This window comes from Poeciliopsis prolifica, unplaced genomic scaffold (assembly GCF_027474105.1).
Source record: "Poeciliopsis prolifica strain line A6 unplaced genomic scaffold, Auburn_PproV2 SCAFFOLD005, whole genome shotgun sequence".
Lineage (NCBI taxonomy): Eukaryota > Metazoa > Chordata > Actinopteri > Cyprinodontiformes > Poeciliidae > Poeciliopsis > Poeciliopsis prolifica.
The window spans coordinates 1997502-2015428 of NW_026562380.1; the positions used below are offsets into that span (position 1 = coordinate 1997502).

The 17927-nt window shown below is 41.2% G+C and overlaps 1 protein-coding gene across 5 annotated transcripts in view; it reads left to right on the plus strand.

Moving 5' to 3' along the window:
- The first annotated feature begins 14813 nt into the window (after positions 1–14813).
- Positions 14814–17927, plus strand: part of bcl11aa (BCL11 transcription factor A a) — a 63937-nt gene continuing 60823 nt past the window's right edge. For all 5 annotated transcript variants that reach the window (XM_055029294.1, XM_055029297.1, XM_055029296.1 and 2 more), the window contains exon 1: positions 14814–15187. In XM_055029294.1, coding sequence (XP_054885269.1) covers positions 15133–15187 — 55 coding nt within the window. In that variant the 5' untranslated portion in view covers positions 14814–15132. The remainder of the gene's footprint in view (positions 15188–17927) is intronic.

Sequence of the window (17927 nt, forward strand, 5' to 3'; positions counted from 1 at the left end):
GATTTTGATTTGTCGACTGAGAAAAGGTAGAGTTTATATACATGTTTATTTGATCATATCTTATTGTTTCTAAAGATATCGTGGTATGTCAAATTTTATAATATCAATGTTTTCAGTTTCTTTGGAAGAGGAGCAGGGCATCATAGATCCTCCTTAACAGTGAATTTGAGCTGCTTTTCCACATATTTATACTTTGTTTAAGGCAAACCTACCACTAATATTTGCTGGATACATTAAGAATAATGCGAGTTCCAAACCTGAACTGGCCAAAAGAGACATGTTTACATGTGTGATGTTTGGATAAAAAATGGTTTTTTTTTCTCACCTCAAATAATTGGTTGGCATGCAATGATAATCTTGCTTCCTCAGCCTAAGTTGGTAACTGTTTAGTTGTTTTAAATCTTTTAATTACTTATCCGGCTGTTGATCTTTACAAGTTTTGGTGAGCATCCATTTTCTGTTGCCTTTGCCTAAATACCACGTTTTATTGCCTTTCCTATTTTCAAGAACAGCTGAAAGGAATGGATCTGCACCAGGCCACCAACAGATTTTACTCTGTGTAAAGGAAAGTGTTACCTCTTGTGTGTTTTAAAATACTTATAGCCCTCTTGCCTGTTTCTTCTGATTTACGGTTTTTCCTTCATTTTCAGTTTTTCCTTAACTGTTAATGCTCAGGTAGCCTCTCTCTTGGTATCCATTACAGGCTGAGTGTTTAAAGGTGCCAGTGACTCTTGAAACACTAAAAGGAGACGTAGAAGAGTGGAAAAGTTCACTATTAAACTGAAATAGATGGTTTTTATTCAGATATTTTTTGTTTGTTTGCTGATTTCAGTTTGAACTCGATCCAACTTCTATCCTCCTGAATCACAGCATCTTGAGTTGTGAATGGAGATGACAGCCATTAATCTTAGACCACATTGATATAAAAACTAAAATGATAAAGGTTGAAAGAGATGAGATGAGCGTCATTCTGGCTGCTTCACACACACCAGTGAACCTTTGCTGTGAGAGGTGAAGGTCACATATTGAAGACGGAAACAGAGCCGCATCATCTGCGTAAAGCAAAGACAAGACCTTGAGGTTCCCAAACCAGGCGACGCCTCAACAAGCTCGACTCCGGCTTGAATTCCAAAGTTCCTTTTTTTGTTTGTTTTTTTGAATCTGCTGAAATAAAAGGAGCATCAGTTCTAGTTGTCAGTGTTTTGCTTTGTTTTATCGAATTTCATTGCATAGCTGAAAAAGTTTGAGGCAACAGAAAACCAACATTGCATGAACAGAATACAAGGTAAAACCAATCACTTGGATAGTGAAAGGAAGAAATTGACTAATAACGTCAATTGATTTTTATTATGCATGTAAATACAATAAATGCCCTTTATTTTCTTATATTTACACACAAAAACACATAAATTAATCCAGTGCAATCAGACCTTCATCACGCGTCCGGATGATCCGCCAAGTCGCCACAAAAAGCGGATAAAATCAGCTCTAAAGATTTCCAAGTTTGAAATGTTTTGGTGTATTAGTGCCCTCTTGTGGTGAATGAAAGAAGAACTGAAATGTAGTGAAATATTTATGGAGCAAAACATTTCTGGGAGTGAATAAAAAAAGTACACCAAAATAAAAGCATCGACCTTGCCGCATAAATAAAACAGAACAGTTGATTTATTGCTCCAAAACAGAATGAAAAAGATGGTAATTAGTTTTGCACATTTTATTTTTTTTGTATTTAGTGGCTTAAGATAACAATGTTCCTTCGTCAGAAGTTTTATATATATATTTATATATATCCTTCGTCTGAATTAAGTTATTTTCCACACTTTTTACATGCAAAATGCTGAGATGTCTCATTTTGATTTTATCTTCAAAATAAAGCCTTTAATTGTCAAGTGTAATAAAATAATTGATGATTTATAAAGAGCTATAAATGTTACTGAGAGCCTCCAGTTTCCACTTGTTTATTTTTATTTTTTATTTTTTGTAGATTTCCTGGACTTTTAGCAGTTTTTCTTTTATTTTTTTAAACATGCTGATTTTTTTCCCAACACCAGCCAGATTCTTTTGAGGCTTTTCAAAACGGATCCCTGTGTTTTTTTCCCCCTTCTTCCTGTAAAAAAAGTCCCACACGGCCGCTTGAGGACATGCAGCAGTTCATAAATCTGAAGTGCTGAAACTCCCCTCGGGGTCTCCTTCACTGAAAACTGAGCTCCAATAAACTCACTCTTTCTTTCCCTTTAAAGCGTTCACTTTCTTCTCATTCCTAACTTGTTTTTTTCCCCTCCATTCCCGAGGATCATTCTTCAAATGCACGGGTTTTTTTTAGCCTCATTCTGCAAAGACCTGACCCCCCTCCCTCTTCAAATGATTCACTTAGCCTCAGATTTTTTTTTTTTCCTTCAGAGTTTGTCAGGAGTGAGGAGTAATACTGATCCCGGTAGCTCAGTAGTAGAAATGAGGCCTATAATTGAGCACTTATGTTAATAACATGTTGTCAGAAACTCAGTGACGGCTCAAGTTTTAGCAGTTAGAGATCCGGAGCGCTCCTGGCGCGCTGGTTAACAGGCAGGCTGATAGAGGAGGGGTGTCATGTCAGATTAGATGTGTTATGGGCCCCTCCCGGGCCCCTCCCTCCCTCCTCTTCGCTCCGTGTTAATGGTCTGAAAGGTTCTGGCTGCGGCGCCTCAGAGCCCATTAGAAAGTTGCCTCCCCTCGCGTCGCTTAATCTAATTACACGGCCGGCCTTCATTGTCCCCTTGCACCCCACACCCCCTCCCCTTCCTCCTACTTTTTTTTTTTTTTTCTGTTCCCCGCATTTTGGTCTCCGCAGATATTCATTAAAATATTTGATTTATCACTAAACTCTCATCAGAACGGCCCGCTAAGAGATCCTTCCGCAGCTTTATAGGGTCTAACTTTATTTGCACACTCTGATAACTCTGCGGATTAATAATCCTTAGAAGCGACCAGGCGGACAATGTCTGATATTAGTTAGGCTGCATGGAAAAAGACTGTTAACTTGGAATACATTGGCTTTAATGGGCTATTAGTCATGAAATAGGCGAAATAAAACATAAGGGAAATAGATTATGGATTATTATACTATTTGTATTATTATAGATAATAAAAATTGCAATGATGCATCATTGTTGTATTTATGATTCATTGTAATTGTTGTAATCATAATGAATTTATTATAGAGGAAATAAAAACTAAATATTTAAATAACATACCTTATTATGATAGGCTGATCTATGAAAATACGTATTCTATATAAATCTTATAACTTAGTGTTGTTATATACCATTTACATAAGGACTTTTGTTTTTAAAAAAACACGACAAAAGTCTAATTTTACAAAGATTCACTAATTGTTTTTTATCTTTCATTGTAGCTTATAGAGGAAAATAGCGTCTCGGTGATCAGGCCTTTATTTCCCTCGGTTTTAATCTTTTCTTTCTCACACATCAGACTCGTTTCCTCAAATTGCTAATCAGAATATTTTGTTTCCTCCGTGAGGCTCGATCTGACCATTTGGGCCCTTTGCAGTGGACTAAAGGCCTACAGAATCATGTTTCCTTTTACATTGGCAGCATCAGGACACAAGAGGGCGCTAGAGTCCGCGTTTGGAGAGCTCGAAGTGTACGAGGCTCATCACTGTTTCAAAAATTGAAACTCAGTGGTGGCTTGTGTTCGCTGTGTGTTGTGTTTGTGTTCAGCTATTACTGTTGGAAGAAGTTTGGGGAAACTTTCAATTTTAATTAAGTCCACTGACCAAAATCATTGTATTTAGTATTTTCTGGGAACAATTCATTTCTAACTTTCCAATTCCAGTTACAAGCAACTCCAATGTACTTTATTTGGGGAGGTTGTTCGCTCCTGGACCAACACAAAGTGGAATGTAAATTGAAAATGACAGTTTTAATATTGTTTTGCAAAAACAGTCAATACTTTGTAGAGCAACCTAAGTTACTGCTTTAACTGTTTTGGGGGATTTCATATTTGCTGTATGAAGACTGATTCTTCTTTGCAAACCGACTCAATTCAACTCCGAAGGGATTGAGAACTTTTGTGCTAATCAAGGTTTAGGTCTTGTCATGTATTCTCATAAATCCATTAATCTGATCTGATTACACCGTTTTATGATTTTGTTGGCTGTATGTTTTGGGCTTCATTAGAAGGTGAAGCTCTGACTCCATCCTGAATGTTTTGTGACTGCTAACAGTTTTTCTTCCAGGATTCCAGTATTTAGCTCCATCCGTCTTTCAACAACTCCAGTTGGTTTCCTCTTTTCCTGTTGAACATAAAGCCTCCCCTCAGCATGATCCCGCCCTCACCGTGCTACTGAATGATGCCCATCACACAGTGTTGCATGAAGGCCAAAAAGTTCACCTTTAGAGCAGAGTACCTTATTCCACATGTTTTCTGTGTCTCCTAAGCAACTCGTGGTAATAGGCAAGCAGGATATTCTATGGTTTTCTTCTTAGTGCAGACTGGTTTTCACAGCTAACAATAGATCGATTCTTCCACCTAAATCTGTGAATCTGCAGCTCCTTCATAGTTATCAAAGACCTTTTGGTGGCTTTTCTGATCAACTCACGTCTGTTCTAACCTGCCATGTTTTGGTAAGTTTGCTACTGCACCATCCTGTTTTAAAATGAAGAACATTTCTCTGGGAGATAGGTAAAGATTTGGATATATGTATGTTTTTTTTTCTTATTAACCCTGTTTTAAACGTCTACACAGCTTTTTCTCTGACCTGTCTTCCTTTGTTTTCGTGATGCTTTTCATTAATGCTCTCAGACAAACATCTGGGACCTTCATCCAGAACAGCTGGATTTGTACCGACACGCAGCTGGACTCCGTTAAAGCGAGGTGATGTCTGAAAACATTGGGTTACATTTAGGGGTATCAGAGGACAAGGGGTTTTAATTAAAATGCCCGTCACACTTTTCAAATGTTTAATTTACGACAAACTAGAGAATCATATGTCCTTTACCATTTACTTATTGTGCGCTATAGTGTTTGCGAAATTTTTATTATTTGACGCTGCAGGTTTGGGACATGAAATCATTGAGATTCAAGGGGCATAAACACTTTTTTCAAGGTGAAATTCATTTTATTTTGGATTTTGGGCTCGCACAAAACCTCGTCTGTTTTTTTGTTTTTGTTTTTTTTCTTACTTTATTTTGACGGACAACTCCGCTGATTCCAGAGCCAGCCGTCACATCAAACAGCAGCAGAGATTGGAGGCACACTGGGAGGTGGAGGCACGTAGGACGGGTGGTGCTGGATGTTGGAGGTGCTCAGATAATTTGCTCTATAACCATGTAATCCCGCCCGATTTCATCTAATACCACCGGCCCGACTCCGCTCCGTGTGCGCACATCCCCAGATGTGATAATGGAGCTCCGCAAAAAGGAAAAAAAAAGAAAAGAAAAGAAAAGAAAAAAAATCCACCCGCTGCGCTCTCGTTACAGTTGAGCCCTTTGGATAGAAGGCTGGTGGCGGCCGTGGGGAAGGTATATGTGCAAAGTGTATTTATGTGGTGGATTGAAATTCCTCCACATGAACACACACACACACACACACACACACACACACACACACACACACACACACACACACACACACACACACACACACACACACACACACACACACACACACACAAAGAGAAGAGGGAAAGGGATTAGATTTATGAGGGATATAGAGTTAATTCTCTGTGGAAATAAAAACCGAAACCAGAAGATACTTTATTATTTCTTTTTAGTATTATTTGCGTCGTTTTTTTTTTTAGGTTCTTCCATAAAATTGCCCTAAATGAGAGCAACTGAAACCAAAACAAACCCAATAAACAATTAATGAGAATAAAATAAAATAGCAAAAGATATACATAAAGTAACTCTGGGTTTGGTTTTGTTCAGGTGAAAAAGTCAGCATCATATAATTTAAAGCGTTTCGTGGCTTTTCACTGCCAGGAATCTAAACATTATACATTTATCTTGTCACATGATTTTAGAGCCTGTTTATTTTCTTTTTTAAATAAATGTCACTGTTTTATTTGTTATTGCTAGTTTGTGCCACCCCGTTAATATTTAGCGGTGAATTTTTACGCACAGAGTTAATAGTGACAAAAGCAACAAAAGCGGTGTCTGATGGAGAAAAGCCAAGACCATGACAAGAAGCGCAGAATAAAACCGTGTGGGGGGTGTACTGTGTGCAGAACTGATTTATCTCTGTATCTCCAACACCCTCCACCCCCTCCTCACTCCACCTCTCCAAGTAATTTACATATATTGAAATGCGCCCCCCTCTGGTCCCCCAATTTCCCCGGGGCCGCCGTGCGTTGCAGGGGAAAGGGGCGCATGTGACCACTCCTTCTTAACGGATTCATGGAGCTTTATCAAAGTCCTCCACTGTTCATTCCATCACTCTGTGTGCGCGCCGCGTGTGCTGGCTTGAACCGCCTAAACAAGCGCGTAAAAGTGCTGAACAGGAGGAATAAAGTGGCCTACATAAGGGAGAGAGAAGGTACTGCAGTGTCACCTCCACCTGAGCGCAACTCGCATGCGGCTCCCAACTCAGCCTGTGTGTTTCTAAGATCAAATATAAGATATGCAGAGGCGCGCAGCTTCTTCCGGGCATGCAGAGTTCCTGCCGCTGTACCTCGGCACATTCTGCATGGCTGATTTATGATGGAACCGGGGAGAGTCGCTCTGTGCGCCGCCGCTACCCGATTCCGAGAGGCTCTGCGGGTTTCGCTCAAGGTCCCTCGTCGGTTTTGAGGGAGAGAAAGAGAGTGAGTGGGTTTGGTTCAGAGGAGGAAGGGGGGGCCGGGGAGGGGGAACGAGGGGCATCTCGGCAGAGGAGAAGAGGAGAAAACAAAAAGCGTCCTTTGTCACCGACAGATGGAGGGAGGTCAAGGTTAGCGCTCTCGGATGTGTGAAGAGAGGCTGTTTAAAACACGATGGGCCCCTTTAAACCACAAGCACAAAACAAGGATGACACAGGCCAGTTTAAAGGATGCAGTTTTTAAGCAAGTTTTCAGGAAATTCACTCTCTTAACCTCCTGCCACAACACTGAAGGTGGGAGAACCACTCTGCGTGCAAACGCTGTGGAAGAATTAGAACCAGACTGTCATCTTACATACGAACTGAACTGAACAGGTTCTAATGCTGATGTGAATCCTAAAAGTCTGATTTGGGTTCTGGTCCAGCTACTGTCACGTTTTGCAGATTTGCTCGTTACATACTACTCGAAATATTTAGTGTTCTTTCCCGTTTCTTTTAACCATCAGTTCTTCCCGCAGGATTTTTAAAATTGATTATTTAAGATTTAAATAATATCTACCAGCAGGTTGTCGCTCCGAGTTGTTCTGGTCTGATCCCTCCCGTCCTTTTCTCCTTCTATTTCGTACCAGTTTCTCCTTAAAAATGTGTCAATATGTTTACACAATGTGCACACTTTTTTTTACTTTATCTTTTACCCATTTAGTTTGGACCATTTGCTTTGTTACGCAAATTCTCTTTAAAATGACCATAACACAGAAAAGAGAGATAAAAATTCACGCCAACTTCTAACCACATTTGTGCACTTCCTCTGACTTTAGTGGCATAAATTATGGATTATTATAGAAGCATCGGGAGAATAATTAGACGTGTTCAGTTTTTGGAATTAAAACGCAATTAAGCAGATTGGAGCAACAGGATCTTTTGGCTGTGGCTGCGAAACGTCCGCGTTGTTCTAATGAATTATCTCCATAATTCATGAAAACACTCTGAGCTACAAAGAGAGTTAAACTGATGCAACGATGAAAAACATGAATACAAAATGGTTGGATTGTGGGTGCAAAATGGAAGAAGGAGAAGGGTACGAAATGACAACCGGTGGGCACAAACCGGCCCAGGAGGGGCCCTGAAGCAGAACTTCCTCAATAATAATAATAATAATAATAATAATAATAATAATAATAATAATAATAATAATACTTTTTGGATTTGTTACTATCATAAATGGAGTTTCAATCTTCGTCCAAATGAACTGCTTTAAATCTGCACGAACTTCCACACATCCATTCACGCACGCGCACCGGCCCCGCTCGTACAAGCCACGCGGCGAGTTTCAACCTGCAGAAATATTTCCCTCTGTGGTCACGCATTCTTCTCCCCCCTGACGCCGAGCCGCCTCCTCCCTCTCTCTCTCTCCGTCACCCCGCTCTCCACCTCCTCCTCCTCTCCGTCCTGTCTCGCTCGTCCACCACCAACCTCTCACCTCCCCACCGCCCCCTCCGGCTCCCCCACCCTCCGTCGGTATTAAGTGTGCGTCCTCTGCCGTCGGGCTCCAGGACGCCGAGCCGCAGATCCCCAGCTGCAGCCGCCGCTGCCGCCTCCTCTCGCGGCTGCTCGTGGGGGAATCTCTCCGCTCCCGTAAGCCTCTTGAATGTAACCCCTTTCAGTCCTTCTTTCGGTCCTCCACAACCCGTCCATGGCTCGGTCTCTCTCTCTCCTATCTTGATACCCCAAAAAGAAAGAAAGAAAAAACAATCAGAGTGATTGGAGCGCGCCGAGTTGCTCTGCTCTCGCTGCGCTTTTGCAGATTTAAGCCCCGCGTCTTATATTACCAAACCCTCTTTATTACAAGCGTGTTTACAGTCTCTTCCCCCTCCTCCTCCTCCTTTTCCTCTTCTCCTTCTTCTTTTTTCTCCTCCTTCTCCACCAGCAGCAGCACACCGTCCTCTGTACGGTATGCAACTCCAACCTTAGACAGCTGAAAGTTATTAAGTGGCCCACTCTCACTGCCGGTGTCCGCAAACGGATGGATGGATGGATGGATGGATGGATGGATGGATGGATGGATGGATGGATGGAAAAGACATGTTTGGATTGATGAAATCTAGGAATGGATGTATGGAAGATAAATTAATAAATGGGCACAAATTGATTAGGTTATGTCTAATGGATGGATGACAAATAAATTGATAGATATTTTGATGGATAACAGTAAAGGGATGAATGAATTAATGAATGAACAGATGGATGGATGATAAAGGAATAGATGGATAGATGGATGGATGGCTGGTTGGATTTCAAATGAATGGATGACAGGAGTGGATGGACATTTTGCTGGATGGATAAAAAAAGGAATGTATGGATGATAAATGGATAATGATAAAGGGATGAATGAATGACTGGATAAGCAGAGGGATGATGAATGGATGATAAATGGGGTAAAAAGTTTTAACTTCCACAAAATAAAATAAGAAATAACCCAGACTCCAGGAAGGGTCAGAAATTCACAATTTTTCAGATTATCGGTTGTAAACAAAAAGAAAACTCTTCTAAAGTAAAAATTGATTCTACTGTTAAAAGAACTGAGAGATGTGCCAGTTCTAATCATAGAGAAGAAAGACTAAGCTTAATGGTTATTTTTTTAATGAAGCTAATTATTAGTTTTTGTTTCTTCTGCCTTTGCATCTTTGCTGGAATCTCATTTTGAACACCCTGTAACTGCAAATAAATCTGCATAAATACATGACAATTTTCTCAAATTTCTTGGAAACAGAACTAATTAAACTTGGCCAGTCCTTCAGAACTCTGTTGACTCTGTCGAAGCAGCAGCACACTGGACAGAACTGCAGAACCAAATGAATAAGTCAGAGGGGAAAACAACAACAACAAAAAAACCTGCCTCCAAAAGGTTTTAATTTCTTTTTACATATTTAATATTGTGAATCAACCCATTCTGTGGGAAAACCTTTTTAAAAAAAACAACAAAAAGAACAGATATTTAATTTTTCATAATCCTTCATATTTCTAATATTTGAACTTTCCATAGGAGGAAAACACATGTAGGAGTGTGCTGAGTCCAATTTGCGTGCATATTTTCTGAATTAACATACAATATTTTTCTCAGGATGCTGACTTGTTTCCACAGAGACAGGAAATCTGCTGTCCCGATGCACCGATCCACTTGTTTCACTTCTTATATCAATACAGATATCTGAGGCTCAGTATCGGCAAACATCGATCCAACACCGAAAAAATAGTGCTGAATTTACCTAAAATGTTTCTTTTTTTCAAGCACAGACATAAATGTTCTCAATTACAAATTTATTTGATAACTCTGCACACCCGAAATACATCAACAGCTTCAGAAGCTTGGTCAGACATGCAAAAACGAGAAAACTTCAAGTTGTTCAGTCAGTGCAATTACGAGTAAAATAAATAATAAATTGAAAGTGTAAAAATAAACTTCAACTAATCTTCTTTCAAATGATTCGGAAAGTGCAATTAGGAATTATAAATATAATGTAAAGTAAGTCATAAAGGATGACTGCTCAGAGCACAGCAAATAGAATAGACTGAATAGATCTGATCTTATGGATTGGAAACATTGTCACAGACACCTGATCTAGAATTGTTTTCTGCATTGGGCCGATAAAGACAGCAGTACAGGATCGGTGCATCTCTGGTCCTGTTCTAACTGCAAGTACCTTGATGCCTAACAAAGCAGTGCAAGGCAAAACAGATAACAGCAAATGTAGAAAATCAAACTCCGGAAACAAACGTCTCCCATTTTGGAACCCGGTGTCTAAACATTCACAAGAGACTGTTGGTGAGTTTGTCTCTGTACTCTCTGTCAAAATACATCCTGTACTGTCCTGAAGTTACTTTGAAGGAGCTGACTGGGCAGATCAGCTGATTACGTTTATCAGCATGATTTCCAAAGAGCCACAAGATCTGAATTAGAACAGGGAATGTGCAAACTCCAGTGTTGTTGAGAAATCTGAAAGTTCACGTCCCTCTTGGCAGACCTGGAGCACACTGACGAGTTGAAGATGATGAGATGGATTGATGGAACCAGCAGCAATCTCAGTTAAGACCAGTTGACTCTTATTAAGCAAAATAAATATCTCCTGATCAATCTAAGACACTTTCACACTTCTGGTAGATAATATTTATATGAACCATATAACTATATTTCCTAACAGTAAACTATGAATATATTATAGAAAATTCTACTAATCTATTTTAAAAGTAAATATTTTTCCAGTCATGTTGACCACTCAAGTGAATATGAAATGCTGTTGTATCCTGTGAAAGACAAATCTATTTCACACATGGAAAGTCAGGCATGACAAAAGCATGAAATAGTGAGAAATAGTGTTGTGCAATGGTTACATACATAACAGTAAATTAGTTTATTTATAGCAACAAAATGGAAATACAAGGGGGCAAAATGTAAATCCTAAGATATTCAATGGGGTAATAATTAGTAAATGGGCTTTTTACGGCACTATTGCATAATTTTGATGCAACATCAAGGGTAAAAGTTGGTTCTGGTTTGGGTCCTAGACATTTTGCCCCTTTGCTATTTTATAATTGTTGCTTTTCATTGTAGATTTCCTCAGGTTTGGATGGGAACGGTCTTTGTCTTCGTCTTGTATATGCTGCCGTCTCTGTCAACTGCTATTTTTATAATCTACTTCATGTCTACTTTTAGGAAATATACTTATTTAACTCTGGCAGGGCCGGTCCAAGCCTCCATGGGCCCCTAAGTGAAATCTGGTTGGGGGGCCCGCTAACAATGTGGACTGGCAGCAGTCTGATCATTAGACCATTCCAACACCTTGTATAAACTTATTGCATCTCTGACAGTGCTGTTTACATTATATACATGTAGAATAAGTTACATTTATTGGCCAACTGATTTATCCACCAGTTGATTTCTGAGCACCGATTTCCTTAATTTTGGGGGATCGTTATCTGCTGATACTTACACATGAAGCCCATTTTATCCCCTAATCTGATCTTCATCAGCAATGGTTTAAAAATCAGCCTCTGTCCTCTTCTGCTCTGCAGTTCTGTCAGTCAGCCGTTCTGTCAGTCAGAACGGCCCACCTAACAACATTTTGCCAGGTCAGGTCTGCACGTTTAGCAATATTCACCCCACTGTTGCCAACTCACCAACTTTTTTGCTATATTTAGCGACATTTCAGACAAAAAATAAAAAATTCATAACTAATATCAAAATCAGCAGGTCAGACTTTTTAAAAATTGGTAACCAGGGATCAGCCAGAAAACTGCAATCGGTGCAGCTCTAAACACATATTAGTGACATTCTTTGATTAAATAAATTTCTCTTAAGTGTTACTCCAATAGTTAAAATGTAATTTATACCAGGTGAGTCTTTCTCCCCTGGAATGTGGACCGGTACTGGACTAATTCTGAGCCTTCAAATGATTTTAACAGAAGTTTCATAACATTTAAGTTGATGTAAAAATAATGTTTGTTTTAGCCACATTAAGTGATTATGCTCCGCAGCAAACAACATATTCCCAATTACAGCTTAGAGCAACTCGTCGATTTAGCAGCCATGTTGCCTGATGTAACAACATTTTGCTAGACAATGTCAAACATTGAGAAGTTTTAATTATTATCAAAAGTTACCAAATAAAACAAAGCTTTATCTTGGCTCTTTTCAATTCTTTCTCTTTTTGTCTTCCTCCCTGAAAGATAAGTTCTTTTTTGAGACACTGTTTTGTTCACTTGTCTTCTGACCGGCGCTTTGGACGTTTGGATGCTTTGCACGGTTGCTCATGTTACCGGCAAAGCGTGCGGTACCTTCCGCGGCCACCAGGAGGCCCCCAGACCAATTTATTTGTTTTCTTTTTATCAATAAAATAATGATTTCTACATACATTATCAAATATACATTGCGGTAAAAACAAATCAATTAATAGTGCAATTGTGTGTTTTTCATATTATAATGACAGAAATTATAAAAAAATACATAAATAATCAGCTCCACTGAGGGGGCCCCTTAGTGGCCCTGGGCCCCCGAAGTGGCTGCTTGGTTTGATTATGCTTTGGGCCGGCCCTGGACTCTGGTAAATGATATCTACCAGAAAGAGGTTGAATATTCATTGTCTATGCTCACTTACACTCGCAGGCTGGTGCCTATGTCCAGCAGTCATTGGGTGAGAGGCGGGGCTTGTCCAGTCCATCACAGGGCAACAAAGAGACTCATAAGGCAAACTATTATGCAGTCACAATCCCAATAACACCCGTCTACATCCAGGGAGTGAACGATGAGCTTCTTAGAAGTACCCGAGAGTTCATCTGAACAACAAACCCAACTGGACTCACACCGCCGATGCTCTTTGGGAAGCGTCAGAGCAGACTGAAGAGACAGAAGCTGGCTAAAATAACATCACTATTGGACAATGTCTCCACCTCATTGTTGGAGACACTGCAGAAAGCAGAAAGCTGGAGAGCTACTTCAGTGTCAGACTGCTGCGTCCTCAGTTCATAAAGGAGCGTTGCCACAGATCCTTCCTCCCTGCTGTTGTTAGGCTCTAGAACCGTCACAGCTCCCAACACCAGATGTTTACATCCCTGCTGCTATATAAATATATTGTATGTTCTGTCATTTTAAAAATGATCCTACTCATGAGTTCTACATTTCTTTGGTTCAAGTACACTACTTTGAATAATTTTACAGTATTTCATGTTGTATTTCACCTTACTGTACAGTATGTTATTCTTAATTCAATGCATTTTTATTTTTATCTTTGCGTGAAGCTACATGCTTTGATAATCTATCACTTTGCTGCTGCTGTTACACCAGAATTTCCCCCATGGGACTTGATGAGGATATTTCTACTCCATTCATACATAGGGTCAATTTTGAGAGACAATTAATGTCTTTGGACTGTGGGAAGAACCAGGAGTGCCCGGAGAGAATCCAATCATAAATGGGATAACAGAAAGAGCCTCGGCTGGGATTTGAACCCTGGACCTTCTTGCTGCAGGGAAGTTGTGTGGCACTGTGGGAAAAGAAACAAACACGCTAAATGAATGAGGTTTGAATGTGTTTATTACTATTTAAAAAAAACACAAGGGCAAGGGGTTCCCACTAATTTCCCATTAATTTTTAAAATTATAATTCTCCCTGGATAAACTAAAATAGTAATTCCCCAAATACCAGCCTGGTTCTGCCTTTGGCCCCAAACGACGGTGGTCCGGCTCTGGATGTTTCCTGATATCCGGAACCTGCGGCCCGGATCAGAACATGCTGCTGTTCAGTTGTTCAACCTGTCGTTCATGGTCACTGCAGCCACACACACTTATTCCTTCCCGTTTCTTTTGCTCTTCCTAATGTGTACACGCTCTGGGGACACGAATGGGTCCAGGTAATCTCTCTCTCTCTCTCTCTCTCTCTCTCTCTCTCTCTCTCTCTCTCTCTCTCTCTCTCTCTATCTCTCTCTCTCACACACGCACGCACACACACATTCAGGAAACACTCCATGCAGCATAGTGCCCTGCTCTACATGCACCTTCCTCTTTCTCTCTGCATATTGCTTTCATTATACATCTCTCTGCCTCACACACCCGCACACACGCGCACTCACACACACTCCTCCCTCCCTCGCAGTGCCTCTTGTCCGGCCCCCCTGATCTCTGTGTCCATTGGCTTGCGCTGGGTCTATTTCTCATGTCCAGCCCCCTCCTCTCCTTCACTCTCTCTCCCTCTCTCTCTAATGATCGTCCAATGGTGTTGTCTGTCCCTCCTCCCACTCCCCACTCCCACTCGGGTGCCTCGGCCCGGCCCATGTTTTTGTATGTCGGGTGTCCGTCCGCCGCCTGACGTTCAAGTTCGCCGGGAACGTCACGTCCGTGCACTTGAACTTGCACAGCTAAGAGGGGAGGGGTGGTGTGTGTGTGTGTGTCTGTGTGTGTGCGTGCGTGCGTGTATGTGTGTGTGTGTGTTGGGGGGTGTGGGGTGGGGGACGGAGGGGGGGTTTTGCCATTTTTTTCAATCTCTCTCCCCTTCTCTCTCTCCATCCACCTCACTCTCTCTCTCTTTTTTCTCTGCTCTCCTTTCTCAAAAAAGCCATGACGGCGATCCCGCGATCCATCCTCGCCTCCGCGCTATCTTTCTATTATTTCTAATTTATTTTATTATTATTTTGGTTTTTTTTTTTTACTCCGTCTCCTCCACCTCCTCTGGTAGATGTCCAAGGCGTTGGATGAAGATCTTTTCTCTCTTTTTTCCCCTCCTCCTCTCCTCTGTCACCCCGGCATCTCCCCGATGTGATCCGCGCTGAACGCAGCCGCTGAACAGCCACCATGTCTCGCCGCAAGCAAGGCAAACCGCAGCACCTGAGCAAACGGGATTTCTCGCGTAAGTAAAAAAAGCCTCTAAAGAGAGAGTTAGAAACACTTTTGTTTCAGTTCACCCATCTGGGAGCAAAAGGGGGACAGAAAAAGGGGGTGTTTGTGGACACCGGACACTCTAACTGGACTTTGCGGCGCGGCGACAAAGTCAGACACCTTCCGTGCGTAAAAAGCTGCCTTCCCGAAACATGGAAAGGAAGCGTGGGAGAATAAAAAAAAGTTTTGATGGACCGGTTTTAAGTTGTGCAGCTTTGACAGGCTGGTAAACGCAGCCGCTTTGGATCTCGACGGTCGCTCCGGTCAGAGCGCGTCCTCTCCGCGGAGCTCTGTGGACAGATCACCATCTAGAATTTCGCTTCGTGCAGTGCGAGCTCGTCTCCTCTGTTTTGGAATAAAAAAAGAAGGTGAAACTGCAAAGTGGACGTTTTTGGATCGAGCGGAAAACTCTTTATCTAAGCCAATCAAAATGATCGATTTAGTGATGTATGTTTAGCTCTTTTTAACATTGAATGCTGCTTAGTTCGTAAAGTTGAAGCCACGCTCTGTGTTTCTGAACTAGAAATGTTATCTACAAAGAAATTTAAACATGAACAACTTGACGGAATAACTTCACTTTAGAGCTCCAGGTAAATTAATAAAAACTGAATTATCAGATGTTTTGGTGTTTGAGAGAAAAACAATTTAATCCAACAGCGTTTGACTTTTACGCACAACGTCCATTTCTAAAAAAACAACAAAAAACATAAAAATCTCCCCTTCATCTTATTTATGTAGCCTATTTAGATTTAATTTATTTGCGCGCAAAAGCTTTATCTCTCAACAGAGAGCCGGAGCGGGTGTTTTGGAAAACTGCGAGGCAGTTGGCAAAGTGTGCGCCTCTCTTTGCGGACCACGCTCTCGAAAAAAAGCGGTTATTTAGCGCATCTTTACGTGTCGCTGCTTAATTAACATTAGAGTTCGCTGACGGGTAGTCGCGTGTGTTTAGTTTGGAGATAGAGACAGAAAAAGAGTGTGTGTTGTGTATGCGTGCGTGTGTGTGTGTGTGTTTCCTTCTGAGGGGGCACAGCGCAGTGACAGTGACCCTGTCCCGTCGCTAGGAGGCAGAGCGCGATTAGAAAATCCAGCTCCAAACTTGAACCAGAGGAGTTTTACCTCCAACCCCCCCCGTTCCCTGTCTATACGGGCTGATGTCTTGCGAGCTCTTTAGAATAAAGGAAAAGCGTACAAGACGTAAGGACGGGTGGGGGGAACAAACAGAGAGGGAAGGAGGGAGCGACCCCCCCAACCCCCCCAACAACATCTCCCCCTCCCCGGTTCGTCTTCATCACCCCAATCCTACGTCCTCTCTCCGGAACTCCCCCCTCCCCCCCACCCGTTTTGTCTGTGCATCACTTTTTACATACATGCAGCCTTTGCACCCATTCTGTACGCCACGCAAATTTTCTTCAGCACACAGACACACAGAGAGGTTTCCAAATGTAGCAAACGGGGCTCAAAATTCAGCCACTGGAGCAAAACAACAACAACAACAATAATAACAGTAATATTATTAATAATAATAATAATAATAATAATAATAATAATAATAATAATAATAATAATAATAATAATAATAAACTTGGACTATTTATTTTCATTCCTGTTTCCCTTCTTATAATTTTACAAAGTTCTATATTTTCTGTTTTTCAAAAGCACGTTGCATTTAAAATCTTTTATCCTCCAGAAAATGTTGGCTATACTTTGTGTCAACAGATATTTTCTGTCTTTTTAAAGGGACAATCTAACTGAAAAAGTATGTCTCTGTAAAGTGATGGCTGTAAATCCTGTTGTGGCATGTGAATTTAGTGAGCAGCAGACATATCCCCTCTGCTCCTTTTCTTGTTTGCTCAGCTCTAAAATTAGACACAGATGAGTGGCTTCTGCATGTTTCTGTTTACTGAGATTTAAATTTATTATAATTTTTTTTTACGAATTTACCTCCTTTTCAGTTTACACCTTGTTTCTCAATTTCACCTTCATATGTCAGGAGCTTTTTGCAGATAAAAAACATTTATTTTTAAATAAATAAGTGGATTTAATGCTACCACTCTTCAGGAGGTTTTGTCTGACTTGCGCAGACCTGAAGATTAATCAAAGACAGGGGATATTTTGGAAGCGGTGTTCAGGGAGGTGCTGGGCCTGGAGAGTCCGCGTCCCAGTTTGATGTCGTTCAGGACCGTGACGTCCAGATATTTCCTTGAGGAGGGGTGCAGACCACAATCCCACCAACCCAGTAGAAACACACTTTCCCGCAGACACTCGGCCACACGTGTGTGCACACATCTCTCCGTCCCATCTCCCTGCCCCCTTTCCTGTTATCAGACCAAAATCTGTAGCTAATCACCCAGATGGTGAAAATTAAAATCTATTTTTTGATTCTCAGTGGTCTTAAGTTCATTAAAATGTGAAATTGGCAGATGAGTAAAGAAGGTCAGCGCACATTAGGCTACTAGCTCAGAGTCAGACTCCTCACCTTGGACTGGAAGATTTTCTTTTAAAAGAGGGACGCTGAGTTTCAACCCTCCCAGTTTGCTGCTTCCTGAGCTCCACAAGGAGATCCATTAAAAAACAGTCATGTCCACTTTTTCTTCACCTTAGGAGGGAGAAATTGGAGTCTTATGGGGTCTGGACACCAAGTGAGGCAAAAGCAGAGGGACGAGTCGTCCCGTTGTCCCTCCTGTCCCTCCTTCTCCCTTCGCAGCACATGT